Source organism: Diabrotica virgifera, chromosome 8 (assembly GCF_917563875.1).
Source record: "Diabrotica virgifera virgifera chromosome 8, PGI_DIABVI_V3a".
NCBI classification, from domain to species: Eukaryota; Metazoa; Arthropoda; class Insecta; order Coleoptera; family Chrysomelidae; genus Diabrotica; species Diabrotica virgifera.
In genome coordinates this window covers 166520428-166537821 of record NC_065450.1, presented here as the reverse complement: position 1 = coordinate 166537821, position 17394 = coordinate 166520428, and the positions used below count along the sequence as shown (strand labels likewise).

Genomic DNA, 17394 nt, shown 5'->3' with positions numbered 1-17394 from the left:
TGAGTGGCAACACAATGGGTTAGCAATAAAAATGTTTACAAAAATGAAAAATTACCTACTTTATGATCTGTGAATATTTTTGTCAGATAGTAGAATTATTGGTGCCCATAACGAAGTAATCAAATATTACCTGACAGACCCTATAAACCAGACACCATGTAAATTTTTAGGAATTTGTACATAAAAAGTTTTAGGTTTATCTGAAAAATATTCCATAAAGCGGCACTGTTTTACAAAAACGTATTCCTATAAGCGGTTACATTTATTAAAGAGTAAATGGAAACGTTTTGCGACCTCAAATTTCTATTCCTTAAACCGGGATATTCTATAACAGGGATTGTAATAAGTGGGTTCGACTGTATAAGTATTATAGGGTTATAAGGGTTTTAGCCAGTATAAGTATTATAAGGGTTTTTACCCAGATATTTTTCTTTTGTGGCTCAGCTAGCATCCAGTTTGTAAGTATAACCAACTTTCTCTAACCTTTGTCAAAATTTAAATACTAACTTTGTATTCATTAAATCGGTTATACTTATTTTTAAATCAAACACTGATGATGATTTTTTATAAAAATCGAAAACGTTTTGTTGTGATGTAGCCCTTTTAAGGGATTTTTAATAAAAAAAATTTATACCTTTTACAAAGGATTTCTTTCCAATTTTGTGATTGATGGTATACAGCCAACTACAGGAAAACTTTTTCTTTTCCTTGGGGATTTTGTATAAGTATTAGTTCTTCCTATATCCCACAATTTGTATCATTTACCTAGTTCTTTCGCCCTTTGTTCCCTTGCATATAAGAATTCCGGGATCTTACTGTAAGATTTCCAAGACATTATTCTGATTTTCCTAATGAAATGTGTTGTCCCTGAAATAGTATTAATCCGAAAATTTTGTGGAAGCTCTATTTGCTTCCGGAACATTTTACTTCAGCAGATAATGTAATTGTTTTTGTAATTGTATTTTTAGGGCTGAATATTTATTAGTCGTTGATTTGGGCCGTTACTCTGTCAGAACAGAACTATGCCAACAAGCGTACATTGCTGAAAACTCAACGCAAATGGAATTAGAAGAACAATTGTATACCAAATTATTTGTTAATTGCACTGATCTCCAAATATTGTTCTGTGATACTAGTGATAACTGGAAGGATGCTAGAAAGGAAAAGTGTAGTGAAATGCACGTGGTTCCTAAAACTTCATTTTCTTCTATATGTGCCATTTCCGTGGCTAACCTGAAGACAATACCAAGGTAAAAAACTGTTAGATCTATTACTGAATGTAAACTAAATGTTCTAATTATTTATTATTATTGTTTATTTTTATACATCAAGTTCCCTCTAACTAATATATTAATTATCTAATATATTAATTATCGTTACATCTAACTGAACCAATAATTTTGTCAAAGTTAGTTGAAGTTAACAGTTAACATTATAGTGCAGTCACTGAAGGTGGATATGAGCTATTACCTCCGATTTCGTTCAACCTCCATCGATTTGCATGAAAATTGGAGAGTGGTTAGAGGATATCTTAAGGAACAAAGGTGACATGGTGCCAACTTGCGCCTTTATCTTGGGGGTGGATGACACCCCTTCTCGGGGGTGAAAACTATTTTATTAAAAATAACTCCATAATTAGATAGGGGGACAAATTCTAAGCAAATTTTGTTATATTGTTATTAAAATAAATCAATACTTTTGACTTATTGAAGATCAAAGCTTTTAATTTTTCGTGAGAAAAATGCACGTTTTTAACCGATTTTTCATAAATAACTCAAAAACTATAAGTTTTTACAAAAAAGTTATTATTCCCAAAATTTAAGCTAATAAAAAACGAAATAAACTGCTTACATAAAAAACCTTTTTATGTAATAGGTAATTGAATGTATATTTTTTTCGACGAGTACCCAAATTTAAGTATTCAAGCTTAAATTACGGGAAAATGATGCATTTTATAATATGGGCCATTCCACGAACATACGCCCATACAAGAAGTACGAAAGTAAATGGCGCTAATAATTATTCCACTAAACAACAATGTAATTTGCAATTTACTTTAGTTCTTCTTATTTTGAAAAGTAAAATATTCGTTGTCGAAGTAATCCAAAACAGGCGTATGTTCGTGAAATAGGGTATATAAACTTAATTAAAATTTGTGAAAGTACTTAGAAATATATATAAAATGAGAGAATGACACAATATGGAGAAATAAAAATATCGGAAAAAAATGAAAGGTAGAATTTACAACACAGTCATCAGACCACTAATGACATACGTGGCAGAAACACGATCCGATACATAGAGGTCAAAAGATTGCTGGAAATAGCGGAGATGAAAACCCTTCGAAAAATCGATGGTAAGACACTATAGGACACAACTAGAAGTACAGATATACGACGGAGATGCAAGGTGGATAACATTTATAACTGGGTAAGGAACAGAAGAATAGAATGGAATGACCACGTAAGCCGAATGACAACAAATAGGGTAGTCAGGACAGCGAGAGACGGTTCCCAATAGGAAGACGATCAGTGGGAAGACCACGAAAACGATGGAATGACAACTTACTAGAGGCACATTGAAAAAAGAGACAACCATATCTACACAAAAAGAAGAAGAATAATAATTTAGAAAAAAATCAGAAATAGGGTTTTTCTAGTAGGTAGGTATAATATTATCATAGCCTATAATGAATCCTAAAAGAATTTAGTATAAATACTAATTATTTTATAAAAACTATTATACTAACATATTTACATTTTCTATTTGTTTCAGCTACAAATTTAATATTAGTTTTCCGAATTTAAAGATGAATATATCAGAAAGAAAAATATTGTTGTTACTGAAATTTTTTAATATAGATCAAATAAAAATTAATATCATTCAAGAAGATCCTGAACCGAAAGTTTTTACAAGAGACAGAATAAAGAAAAGAATTACGAATCATTATTTGAAGGGGATTGAAAAGAAAATACGAATCCCGAATACGTATATAAAATACAAGCGGTACAAAGTTGATAATTGTCGCACACATAATATCACCAGAGAGTAAGTCATATCATTTTAAATTTAAAATAATTTCATTTTTATGTCTTGCCAGTAGGTATGTGTTTGTTTTAGATTACAATTTTTGTTTACTTCACAATGTGTTAGTAGATTCTCCATTTTACACCGAATGAATAAATTTCGGAGCAAAGTACCCCGCACAAACCTTATGGAAATTAGGTCCCAGTGGATTTCGTTCATACTTTGGGAAAATACTCTTTGAAGCATCCTGATAAGAAGTTCTTATGGGCACATCTCGATCGTATGAAGGATTTTGAAGATATAGAGGCACAAACTCGAAAAATTATAAGATTTACTGGGTATTCCAATTCCCTGGTTTACTGGTTATCTGGCAACATGTAGAAGTTTGGATCAAGGAAAAATACTAGTAGTCTAGGATTTTTTCTGGCTATCCAATGGTGACCTTTACTTTGACCTTGACCTTCAACGGACGCCATCTTCTAGAGTTTCGAGGGTTTTCGGCATTAAATTGATATAAACAGATTACTCATGGGTTTTTGGGATCGCTTAACACGAATATGTCATCAGAATTGACCTCCGGATGACGTGGTGGCCAGGGCCACTGCAAGGGACCTCATCTTCTAGAGTGTCGATGGTTTTTGGCATTTAACCCTTAAACGCCCAAGGGTGGGTAAAAAATGTCCACCTAATGCGTATTCCCTTGTAACATATTTATTACGTGTTTAAAAATTTTAAAAAAATTATTTATTGTTAAAAAGACAGCCCTTTATCGAATGTTAATTTGGTTCTACCGATATTTTTGAAATTAAAAGTAGCATCTTGAGTTAAATATGGGTGGGCATAAAAAGTACACCCTTGGTAAAACTTGTTCCTAAAGGTTTCTATATAATTTCTCGTTGGTAGCAAGATAATCAATATACTTATCGACGTATAATTACATAATATACATAATTATCCGCCATTGAGGAGGCTGAAAGGAAGAATGTGGAGAAAATCTACAAATCTGAATTACTGGCTTTTACTGGTATGTTAATTTTGATGTACATTGTAATTTTGTTGTAAGGTTTGTAAATTATTTATATTAATATTTTAGAAGATGCTGTGTTTATTAAGCATGAGATTCTTAAGTTTAATCCATTTCCAACAACTCTCAATAAATATATTAGCTATTTTCGAGGTGGACATTTTTTATTCACCCTTGGGCGTACATGGAACCTAAAAAAGGTTGGGCGTCTAAGGGTTAATTGATGCAAATGAATTACTGGAGGATTTTTTGAGGTCGCTAAACACGAATATGCCACCAGAATTGACTCCCGAAGCACTTGGTTTCCAAGATCAATGAAAGGCGCTCCTGCAGTTTCGAGGGTCTTTGGTACTACATTAATGCAAACGAATTAGTTACAGATTTTTGGGGTTGCTGAACACGAATATGTGATTAACACAGACACAGGAGCACTTGGTGCCTAAGACAGGTTACCTTCTTGAGTTAAAAACCTAAGAGTAATCCACTTGATTCCGTTATTTGATTCCTCCGAAATTCCAGAAGATGACCTGTCAGGCACCAGGTGCTCCTGTGTCTGTTCTGATTACGTATTCGTGGTCAGCAACCCCAAAAATCTATAACTAATCCGTTTGCATTAATGTAGTACCAAAGACCCTCGAAACTCCAGGAGCGCCTTTCATTGACCTTGGAAAGCAGGTGCTCCGGGAGTCAATTCTGGTGGCATATTCGTATTTAGCGACCTCAAAAAACCCTCCACTAATTCATTTGCATCAATTAAATGCCGAAAACCATCGAAACTCTAGAAGATGACGTCCTTTGCATTGGCTCTGGCCACTACGTCCTCCGGAGGTCAATTCTGATGACATATTCGTGTTTAGCAATCCCAAAAATCCATGAGTAATCTGTTTATATCAATTTAATGCCGAAAACCCTCGAAACTCTAGAGGATGACGTCCGTTGAAGGTCAAGGTCAAAGTAAAGGTCGCAATTGGATAGGCAGGAAAAGATCCTAGACTACTAGTATTTTCTTTGATCCAAACTTCTACATGTTGTCAGATAACCAGTAAATCTGGGAATTGGAATACCCAGTACCTAATCGTATAATCGTATATGCCTATAATCGTATAGGCATATCGTGCCTATAGAGGCACAAATCGAGTTTGTGCCTCTATATCTATATCTTCATTCGATTGAGTTGTGCCCATGAGAACTTTTTATCAGGATGCTTCAAAGAGTATTTTCCCAAAGTATGAACGAAATCCACTGGGACCTAATTTCCATAAGGTTTGTGCGGGGTACTTTTTAGTTGGCCCAGGGTCTCTGCCAGATTTCGAATTCTTCTTCTTTTCTTCTTTGTTTTCGGGTCTTCCTCCTGATCGTCTTCCTATTGGAAAACTGTCTCTCTTTCTGTCCTTACTACTCTATTTGTTGTTATTCGCCTTAAGTGGTCATTCCATTCTACTCTTCTGTTTCTTCCCCAGTTATTAATGTTCTCCAACTTGCATCTCCGTCGTATATATTGTGGAATTGTTTTTTTTAAGAAAATTCAAAAAAAATTAAATTTATATCAACGACCATAAAATCATAGTTTTTCATCACCCTGTATATCACCAAAATTGTTTAGAATTTAATTTGCTATTAAGCAAGTGTTTCGGGAAAAAGTGAAACGACTAATAAGTGATTCGACGAAATGCACGGGACAATGAACAAACATTGCGGTGATTAGAGAGTTGGACATCGTGGTCGAAAACAAAGACGGTTTTAAGATCCTTCCGGGAAGGTATTTTAATGTGGTAAACAAACTGTATTAGTTTTTAGTCGTAAAAGTAGAAAGTAGTAAAGAACTAAACATGATATTCTTTGAAATTTGTCAAATTGGGAAAGTTTTATGGAAGGATATTTGGTTTCTTAAGAAATAAATGGTTTGAGAGAGGTTGTTGTTTATTGGATGGAAAATATCAGGAGAAGGGATAATGAATGTGAGAGTATGGATTTGAGAGAAAAATAAAGAGACTGTGAAATTGACATCTGAAGAAAGCAGTCGAGTTGTAAAAGTGTATAATCAGTGTAGAGTGGTGTGATCGGCCTTTGCGAGCAGAATCAAGTTGAAACCAAATCGTCGACCGGTTGAAGAGTTAATTTTCCTGGTCCGAGGGAGATTCCTTTGTTTTGTCTAGAACGAGTAGCTGATTATTATCCGTTTGTGCACAAGATATTCGAGCAAGTCCTGTGTGTTTTTCTTGGAAGCAGTTTTGACGAGAGGGACTTTTTCGCAACAACCAGAGAGTACGTGTTGAGAGAGTCAAGGACGGCGCAATCCAGAAAACGAGGGAGTGAAGAATAAAAGGTTAGTCAAATCATTTGTCTGAATGGAGAAAATTTATTTATATCAAAACCATATTTGCTTATTTGTTTATTGAACAATTTTTTAACGCAGTTAGTCATTTCAAATTTGAGAAATCAATTCAAAAGAAGAAAAGTAAATGAGTAAATAAGAAATTAATTAAATAAATATTTTTGTCAAAACAAGGAGATATCAGAGTTAGAGTTTAAATTTATTAAGTTAGAGATTGTTGCAACAAAGTTAAATTTTAATATTTTTTGAATCATATGTACACGGCTTAATTGATAAAAACAATAGATTACATTTATATGATTTTGAGTGTTTTCAATTTCCCTGTTTCTACCCTGGAAGAAGTAAGCAACTAGAAATACTAGAAGCCACAGATCACAGGTATTGTATCAAATACTAAATTAGCCCTGAGAATAAAATTGATTGGAAAATTTAATTGGAATTTAGTTGTGTTTTTACATAGGCAATAAATAAAATAATTGGATAATCAATTAAATTAAGAATTTGCTAATTAATCTAAATAAATAGAAAAAGTAGAGCATAACAATATGTACTTATAGCTCTGTCTCATAGTGTCTTACCATCGACTTTTTGAAGGGTTTTCATCTCTGCTGCTTCTAGCATTTTTTTTTCTTTCTGTGTCAGGTCGTGTTTCTGCCGCGTATGTCATTATTGATCTGGTGACTGTTTTATAAATTCTGCGTTTCATTTCTTTTCCGATATATTTATTTCTCTATATTGTTTCATTCAGGCAACCTTTATCTCTGTTTGCTTTATTAACTTGATTTTCAACTTCGCTTTCCAAAGCTTTTAAAAGCTAGATAGCGTGATGCCTAAATATTTAAACTCTATCACTTGTTCTATTATCTGACCCTCCAGCTCTAATTTACATCTTAGTAGATATTCATCTTAAATTATCCAATCATGACACTCTCCTTCTTTCTATACTTATTCTTCCACTTATCTTTCCCTCTAATATCAGTCTTAGCGTTTCACATCGCTATCCCCTCAGTACGTGTCCCAGATATTGTAACTTTTTTATTTTTATTTTAAGTATTTATTATTTCGTAGTCTTTGCCCATTTCTCGCAATACTTCCATGTTCGTTTTTTTTTTTTCTGTGTCCGTGCTATTCTAAGTAACCTCCTGTAACATCACATATTTTATAACCATGCATTTTGTCTTTTTTGAGGAAATTAATATGTTAAATTTTCTGGCGGTTAAATTAAATTGGTGCAGCATACGATGTTAATAATCTTCACTTTGAGAGATTAGTATTGCGTCGTGTGCATAGCAAATTATCTTAAATTGTTTTTCGCCCATTTGTTATCCTTTTTTAGTTCTTACTTTTTTTATTATTTCATTCATGATCAGGTTGAACAATAGAGGACTCAGGAAAATCCCCTGCCTTATCCCATTGCCAGCTTGAATTGTGTCAGTTAGTTTTTCTTCTTTTTTTGCTTTTATTTTGAGTTGTTTATAGTATATTGGACTTCTGATTTTAGTATTATGGGGGCATCCTCGCTATCTATTTTTATTGGTTCCATCTTTGTGTTGATGAAAAGATCGTCAATATACCTACCTAATATTTAGTTCATACTTTTTTATATTTAATCTGGGTTGCTAATAGGTTTATTATTTTTGTCAGTTAATCGGTTAGGTGTTTTGGTTCGTGAATTACAGCTAATTATCTAACTTTTTTGTGTAAATTGTAACGGTCTTGTTTTTCTGTAATGCCTCTAAGTCAATTCTAGTTTCCATCATCCACTTTTTTAGTCTCGTTTTTTTCATTCCTTTAATTTTGTTTCTTTGTATTTTTCTGGACTTTTGTTTCTATATTTTCGTCTTTGTTCTGGAGTTTCAGTTAAACAAGAGTGGCGGAAAAATGCATCCTTGTCTCATTCTTATTCGTCTTAAAATGTCTTGAATAATTTTATTATTATATTATTGAACGATATATGTGTCGCCTGTATAGAAGACAGTTTTTCGATTCAACGTGAAGTATCATCATCATCATCACCAACCTATACGCGTCCACTACTGGACATAAGGCTCCTTCAACTCTTTTTATCTGTCTCTGACTTATGTGGGTTGCATCCCGTCACTGCTAGCAAGTTTTAGGTCGTCAGTTTATCTAGTTGGTGGACGTCCTCTGCTCCGTAGTGCTTCTTTTCTTGGTCTTCACTCTGGCGACGTTTTCTGTCCAATTTCATGTTAGCGACGCGATTTTTTCGACAGCGTCTATTGTTTTTGGTCTACGACGTATTTCTTCGTTTGGAAGTCAGTCTCTCAGACATAAACTGAATCTGGAATGAGTGAACATCTATCCATTTATGGTGATACCATACTCGTTCAGATCTGCCTCCTTACAAGTGTGTTCTAAAAGCGTCGTGAGTAGCTTTGGAGAGACGGTGTCTCGTTGAGGTACGCTTCTCTATATACAGAATTAATTTGTTTCTTACTGAAATAGTCTTACGCTGGGCATGACACTTTAGTAGATACATTTGATGTTAGTGTAGCGATAGTCTATTCGGCATTCTGTCAATGCTTTTAACATTTTCTGCTGGCTTATGGTATCGAATGCTTTCTCGTAGTCCACGAATATCAGTGCTAATGGTTTGTTTTATTCTGCAGACTTCTCTATCAGGATCTTTATCACCAATAAGTGGTCGTTTGTGCTGTATTCCGATTTAAATCCAGCTTGTTATCTTGGCTGATAAAAGTCTAACATAGCCTCCAGTTTTTTTAATAGTTTTTGTGAAAAGTTTATATACGATACGTGTAATAACAAACTGATAGGATGGTAGTTTTTTATATCTGTTATGTCTCTTTTCCTGTGAAATAAAACAATGATTGCATTGTTCCACTGAGAAGAGGTTTTTCCTTGGTAGATCCATTCGGTAAAAAGCTTGGGCAAAGCCTGGATCATCCCCTTAGTTTGATTATAGATCACTACTCCATCATCGCAATAGGATTTGTTATTTTTCATTTCTAAAAGTGTCGTTTTGATTCCGTATGGTATCTATTATGTCTGGCATTAATTGTGATCCCTGGTTTGAGATTTTGGGCAGATGCTGATCTTGCCTTTCGTTGGTGCTCTCATACATTTCGCGGTAAAATAATTCAACAAACTAGAGGATTTCGGTTCTATCCTCAGTAATGTAATGTTTAAAGTGATTAATGTTTTAAATGTAAAATAGGCTTTTCGTCAATTTCATTTCTTTTTAATATTTTACTCAGTTTTTTATACTGTAGTTTGTACGACTTTAAGACTTTTGCATTTTACACTAATTATATACTTTAATAACCTAGAAAATATTTTATTTCTTTTTTAATTGCAGTAAAAGTATATCCAGAAACTATCATGAAGATATGAATGAAGCTTGGGCAAGATGTGTGGATTTGCCAGGTTTGGAGGACAACATATCGCCCAGCAACAATATTCAAGTTTTATACGGATTTGTGGTAAATGAAGTAAGTTAAAGTACTATAATCTTTATTTGGTATAATATGCCATACAGATTGTAAATACCTATTTATTTTTGGTTTCTGTTTAAAAAAATTTCTCACACTACTCTAACTTCTCGCCTGTCGTAACCTGGCAACGCAATCAGTGGTGTCATGGTGCGGGAACGCGTGGGAATGCCGTTCCGGCACTGGTTAAGAAAAGAAAGAAAATAAATAGAGAATTTAGGTTTTGTAAACAAAAATTAGCAGTGCGTTCCGGCACTGCTAATTTTGCCATGACACCACTGAACGCAATCGGCTATGTATTACAAATTTAATAATCATCTCGTAATATTAATAGCTCTTGTAGTTTTCAGTAACATTTTCAAGATCAAGTGATAGCACAGACAGACAATACTTAATGCTACGCTTAGGGCAATTTTCAATGGATGTGGCTTTCATGACGTATGGTCCTGCCTACCAAATAACGCTTAACTCTCTTCTTCTGACGGACAAGCTGCATACAACACACAGCGGACAATATCTTGATCTTCTTTTTAGCCCTGTTACTGGAAATCAAGATATTACTACTATTCTATTCAGGAAGGTAAGTTGTTGAAAACAGTCCTTGAATAATTTGTTCCCGTAACTAGAAGAACGATAATACCCCTAATAACACCAAAACATTCCATGTATGTTCCTAGAAGGAACATACATGGAACATTTTACACACATGACATTGAAAACATTCCTGGGATATCACCAAAAACACAAGAACATTCTCTGTAGATCCCAGGAAAATCCTGTGTCATTATTTTAAACATTCCCTGAATGTCTTATTCGATCATTCCATGAACGTCCACGAATGTTATTTGGGCATTCAAAGTTTTTTTAGACATTCCCTGGATATACCAGAAATATATGTGGCCATAACAAATAATACATCCTTGTGGTAGGGGAGCAAAGTATGCTAAATGTGCAGTCACTCGAGCGTTATGGGGACCTATTGGGTTGTGAAGAGTAGGTCCTTAAACCAAAAAAAGTTAAGTAAAGTTTTCCATTTTAGTAGGCGCTTGCCATTTTTTAATTTGATTTTCCATTTCCAACACCCGTTTTTTCCGATTATAACGCCATCTATCCATAATTCAAAAAAATGTTTCGAATAAAAATTACTTATTTCTAAGTAAGGAATCCAAATCTACAATAAAAAATGGAGCTCCTATTTAAGATTTTAAAGTAACCCCCCACCCCACCTCCGTGAGGGGGTCGTGTTTGGTGCCATTTGATAGATTTTTCAAAAATATTGAATAAGTGTATTTTACTGTTTTTCGATCTGATGTTTATTTCGCGAAATATCGCGGGATTCGTATTTAAAATATTAAATTTACCCCCCACCCCTCTCCGTGGGAAGTCATGTTTGGTATCTTTCGATAGATTTTTAAAAAATATTGAGCACATATTTTTTAGTTTTTCGATCTGTCATTCATTTCGCAAAATATTCGCTTTTTTCTTGTGAAACTTTGGGACTCCTCCCATTTCCTTACGCCCGGCTCAAATCGTCAGATTTTTTAAATATACACTCTTTTGCATGTACTTAACTTACTTTATCTTAATCAGACACTTTCGAGTTTTTTTAAAGATAGATTTTTTTTTCGGGCCCCCCGTAACGAACTCCCCTGTGTTAAGGGCCAATATGGTAGAGGTACATCTGCCGGGTACCAGGTTTCTCCCCATATGATATTCTGACGCGCTCGAGTAACTGCAAAAATCCCCGCTTGGGCTCCCCTACCATTGATAAATATAAACATTTTTATTGCACAAAATCTTTCATACATTTTTTTAATGTAGTTTACTAAAATATTATAACAAAAATGAGTCACATTCGCTTTGTAAACCTTTTTTTGCCTTTCGTAGCCGCAAGGCTATAGCGTACTCCATTTCCTTCCTGGTTTTTTGTAGACCACTCTCAGCTGATTCTAAAAAAAAATACAATGAATGGTAATTTTTCAATCCTATACAATTAACGAACAAAAGCAATAAATGTCAAATACGGTTGCATCTAAAATAGCTCCAGAAAAAATTAATTTTTTAGTAGTTTAACTTAAATTAATTTTATAGTGGTTTTAATTATCATTGATAAGAAGTTTCAGTCCTATGGGTTAAACAGCCTAGGCTTCTTTTCACGGTGTTTAACTTTTGTGTGAACAGTTTAAAATTTGGCCATGGTTAAACGTACCTAAATATTGACATTCAGCTCGCAGTTTTTGTGACAATTAAAACATTTAAATTTCATCGTGGGTAAAAACATTTACATATTGTAGAATAGTGATACAAAAGTGAAAATATTCTCCCCAGATGGGGGAGAATATAAAAAAGACGCCAGTGTGCGAACTAAATACTGCTGAAGTTATTAGTGATAGTAATCAAGACATGGATACAGGAACTATCACCACAAATTCTTCTGCTACAAGGGAGGTAAAACTTTTTAATATTAATTGTAATAGTTACGACTTTCAAAATTGTTGTGTTTATGTTGAGAAGACCAATGATCAGAATATTTCCCGTTTGCATCCAATGGTTGTTGCAGATATTTTACATCAAAAATTAAAGATTAATAATATTAAGCAAATTAAAAGTATAGGAAGAAACCGTGTTAAAGTAATCCTCAAATCTATTTTGGATGCAAACAATTTAGTCAATAATAGTCACTTAAAGGACGATAATTTAAAAGCGTACATTCCAAATCACCTCTTGGAAATCAAAGGACTGATACGCGATGTTGATACCAAATATAATATTGACTATTTGAAAAAATATATGAGCTCTAGTTCACCAATTATTGATATTAAAAGAATGCACAGGAAAGTAGAAAAGGATGGAAATACAGAATACGTCCCTAGACGTAATGTTATAATTACTTTTGAAGGCAATTGTTTGCCAAACTATGTTGTGATAAATTATGTATTTTTCCAAGTGGAAAAATTGTTGGGTAAAGTGACGCAATGTTATAAATGCCTCAAATATGGACATATTTCTAGACAGTGTAAAGGTACACAGGAATACTGTATACAATGTGGACAAATTAAAAATGACATACATACATGTGATGAAACAAAAAAGTATTGCATACACTGTAAAACTGATAAGCATATATCGATCTCTAAAAACTGTCCTTTTTTCGAACATCAAAAAAAAATAAAAAATATCATGATTGAACATAAAATCTCATATTTGGAGGCAAAAAATTTGAGTGACTCATCATTTTCTGGTCTTATTTCTAATAACAGATTTGAAATATTGTCAAATTCAGACAAAGAATTTCCAAAATTAACTAACTCCTCTGAAGTTAGTACATCTCCTTATTTCAAGCCATTGAGGCCTCACCTACAGAAACCCAAAAGTTTTAGCCAACCAAGCTGTAGTACATCAAGCACTGAGTATAGTGCAAATAAAAAAAGAAAAGTATCATCTCCAACTTCCGAAGATCCTACACCATATCTCATCCCTTTCAGATTTGGACCGTCTCAACCTTTACCTCCCTTAAATAAGGAAAGTTTTCCTAATACAGACAATGATAAAAATAAGTTAGTAGATTCCTTAGTACTTCTTTTCTCAAGTTTTATTCAAAATATTAATTGTTTAGAAGAGGCAAAATCACTTGACATGAATTTGTTAGCCAAAGGTATTAATAATGTTCTAGATAATATTTTAAAAAATAACTCATCTAATGACGAACAAATCTAAACTCAAAATAATACAATGGAATGCTCGATCAGCTGTTGCTAACAAAAACAGCCTTATTAACTTTTTAATAACCGAAGATATTGACATAGCTTTAATAAGTGAAACTTGGTTTAAACGGGATGTTGTATATATTTATAGAGGTTATAATGTGATACGCGAAGATCGCGATGACGGCTATTCTGGAGTTGCTATTTTAATTAAAACTGGTATTCCTTTTGAGCGCATAACAATTAAAAAAAATTATATTCAAGACTTGCTTGCTTGTGGTATTAAAATCAACTATAAACAAAGTTATTTAAGTTTACTCTCTGTATATAGGTGCCCAAAAACTAAAACCAAAACCGAAGATTGGGATAAGTTATTTTCTCAACTAAAACACCCTTGTATCATTGGAGGAGATATGAATGCACATAATTCTTTGTGGGGCTCATATAAAAATGATAATATAGGCCATCAAATTGTGGAGACAATTCAGAATTTAGATTATGTAGTAATGAATAATGGACAACCAACTTGCCAAACGAGTCCAGGAAACTCAGATTCCATGATTGATGTCACGTTTTGCTCACCATCCCTTTTTGATAAAACTTCGTGGTCTGTAGATCTTGATACCTTGGGATCAAATCATTTCGTTATAAAGGTTGTGATCGATGTCTTGGGAACTAATGCTAATACCATTTATCCCAGTACTAAGTGGAACATTAAAAAAGCAAATTGGTCATTATACTCTCAGCTTGTTGATACCTTATTAAACGAAAAACCTCACACATCCTTAAATACCCAAGAAAAATATAATTTCCTTATTGACTGTATTAATGAAGCTTCTAAACAATCTATTTCTGAATATAAACCATTTAAATGCAAACGGACTCCCCCTCCGTGGTGGGATTCGGAATGTGATCAATCCGTTGCAGAAAGAAAGAAGGCATTAATAAACTATAAAAACAATTCTTCTCCTGAAAATTTTTGTAAATGCAAAGAAGTAAATGCTCGTGTCAAAAAATTCCTGAAATTAAAGGCCAAACAAAGTTGGGTTGCATGGTGTTCAAAATTAAATAAACAAACTCCATCTAGTCTTATTTGGAATCAAGCAAGAAAAATGAATAGGAAAAAAGTTAATTTTTCATTACCTCTAAGTAATTCATGGGTAGACGATTTTTTCGATAAAATAGCTCCACCTTACGTAAATAACCAGTTAAATGTTATTAATTCTAAAACGCTTTCATCTGATCAGAATCATTTTCTCCTTACACCTTTTCCGAGAACTGAATTAGAATTTGCCCTTGATAATCGCGTTAGTACCTCACCAGGATACGATGCAATCAAATATCCTATGATACAACATTTACCAGATAACGCAAAACAATTACTTTTAAATATATTTGACCAGATAATTATTGAAGGCAACAGCATAATAGATTTTAAGCGTATTATAGTCGTTCCTATTCCCAAACCGGGGAAAGACCCTAAATTAGCTGAAGCTTACCGACCGATATCATTATTATCATGTATATTGAAGACTCTCGAACGGATGGTTAAGATTAGGTTGGATTGGTGGCTAAGGGATCAAAATCCTTTACCCGCTAACCAACATGGTTTTAAAAAAGGTTATGGAACTTTAGATTCCTTAACAACTCTTGTTGTAGACATTCAGAACAGTTTTTCCAGGAACAGTTATGTGCCCGCTTTATTTTTAGACATCGAAGGTGCTTATGACTCTGTCTCTCTTTCAATTCTCCAAGAAAAAATGATTACATTTTTTAATATTCCATCACAGTTTGCTTCTAACATTGTAAACCTGTATAAAAATAGAATAATTTATTTAAAAAATAATCATACTCTTATAGGCCCTAGACTTAATAATAAAGGATTACCTCAGGGCTCCGTTTTGAGCCCTATTTTATTTAACATTTACACAGCAGATCTACACAACATCACTATTAACAATATTGCATTTAATGTTGTACAATATGCTGACGATTTCTGTTTGTACACAGAACACAAGAAATATCAGCAATCCATTGAAAACTTGAATAGTGTCTATGGTCTCCATAAAAAATGGTTTATTGAAAATGGCTTTGAATTATCATGCAGTAAATCACAAGTTTGTTTATTTACCAGACATAACTTTCCTAATATTAGCACAATCACCTTAGGTGGGCATAAATTTTCTTTTAAAAATAAAATTAAATATCTTGGAATGATACTCGACCAAAAATTGACCTGGAAGTTACATATTGACGACATGTTGAACAGGTGTAATAAGGGAATAAACTTTCTTAAATCAATTAATAGAACTTGGTGGGGATCGGATGTTGAAGTAAGTTTATTATTTTATAAAGCTTACATACGATCTATTTTCGATTACGGCAGTGTTTTGTATGGATCAGCAAGTAATGCACTACTAAACAAAATCAACGTTTTACAGAATTCAGCCTTACGAATATGTCTAGGAGCTATGAGATCCACTCCAGTACAAGCTTTATATTTGGAAGCCTTGGAACCTCCTTTAAATCTAAGACGACGTTTTTTGTCCAAAAAATATTTAATGAAAGTATACTTAATTAACCCTCTTCTATACCAAAAAATAGTGACTTTAAGTTGCCATGATCTAACCAATAAATATTGGCAAAAAAAGAAATCTCCCTTACTGTGTGAAGCTTATAATCAAAATATAGTACTCTTAAAAAATATAGATAAAACGAACGACTTATTCAAAAACTACGCGTACTCTTCTTTCTTTTCTCCTACAGATATTATTGTACCAAATTATAGTGAAAACATATATTTAAATAAAAATATTCTTTTATCCATAACGAATAGTTACAATGAGTCAATAGCTCTATATACAGATGCGTCTAAATCTGCAGATGGAACTGGATGCGCCTTTTTTATACCATCGGGACATATAGAAAAGAAATTCAAACTGAAACCGGAGACTTCGATTTATACAGCAGAGGCTATTGCAATATATGAAGCTTTACTATATGTAGCTGAATTTGATTTCGCCCATATTATAATTTTGTCTGACTCCTTAGCAGTATTGAAATCTCTTGGTAAGTATGGACCCCCAAACATCCAAGACTGCCCATACATTTATAAAATTAAACATATTAAACAAAATCTTTTAACCAAAGGAATCAATGTACATTTTATCTGGATTAAAGCACACGCAGGATTTGAACATAATGAGTATGTCGACTTATTAGCCAAAGAAAGCGTTTCATCCGATACCAGTATTCTACATAAAATAACACTGACTGATAGTATAATCTCTTTCAAGTCAACACTGCATCGGGAGTGGAGCTACCAGTGGAAGGAATACTCTTTTGTGAATCAAAATAGATACTCGTTAATTCAGCCCGATATTCCCAAATTTCCTTGGTACAAGTCTTGTAGAGCTTCTAGAAAGTACATAACTTCTATTATTAGAGTACGATTCGGGCACGCATGTTATCCAAAGCATTTATTTAAAATACAGGTTTTGGATAATGATAAATGTGAGCATTGTGAAGAGGAAAGTGATTTAGATCATATATTTTTTGGTTGTTCTAAAAATACAATTTACTCATCTAAATTAATAAATGATTTATTAAAATGTAAAGTAGCAACTCGTTGGAATATACTATATTTATTATCACTTGGTTCTGTAGATGTATACAACTCTTTAATTAACTTTTTAAAAGACAGCAAATTATCATTATAATTCCCTTAAACATTTTTAATTAATACCTTTGGTAGTTAGTAGTTTTAGCTGTTAAGCTTAGTGTTACTTAATACCTTTTAGTTGTTATCTTTGTTTTAAACCTGTTTTGTATAAC

General features: G+C 33.2%; 1 protein-coding gene across 1 annotated transcript in view; it reads left to right on the top strand.

Annotated features, from left to right (window-relative positions):
* LOC126890533 (intermembrane lipid transfer protein VPS13C-like) overlaps positions 1-17394 on the top strand; it is a 267141-nt gene that overhangs the window by 96181 nt on the left and 153566 nt on the right. Inside the window, exons 9-12 of the mRNA XM_050659537.1 lie at positions 969-1250; positions 2776-3048; positions 9724-9856; positions 10200-10436. Coding sequence (XP_050515494.1) covers positions 969-1250; positions 2776-3048; positions 9724-9856; positions 10200-10436 — 925 coding nt within the window. The remainder of the gene's footprint in view (positions 1-968; positions 1251-2775; positions 3049-9723; positions 9857-10199; positions 10437-17394) is intronic.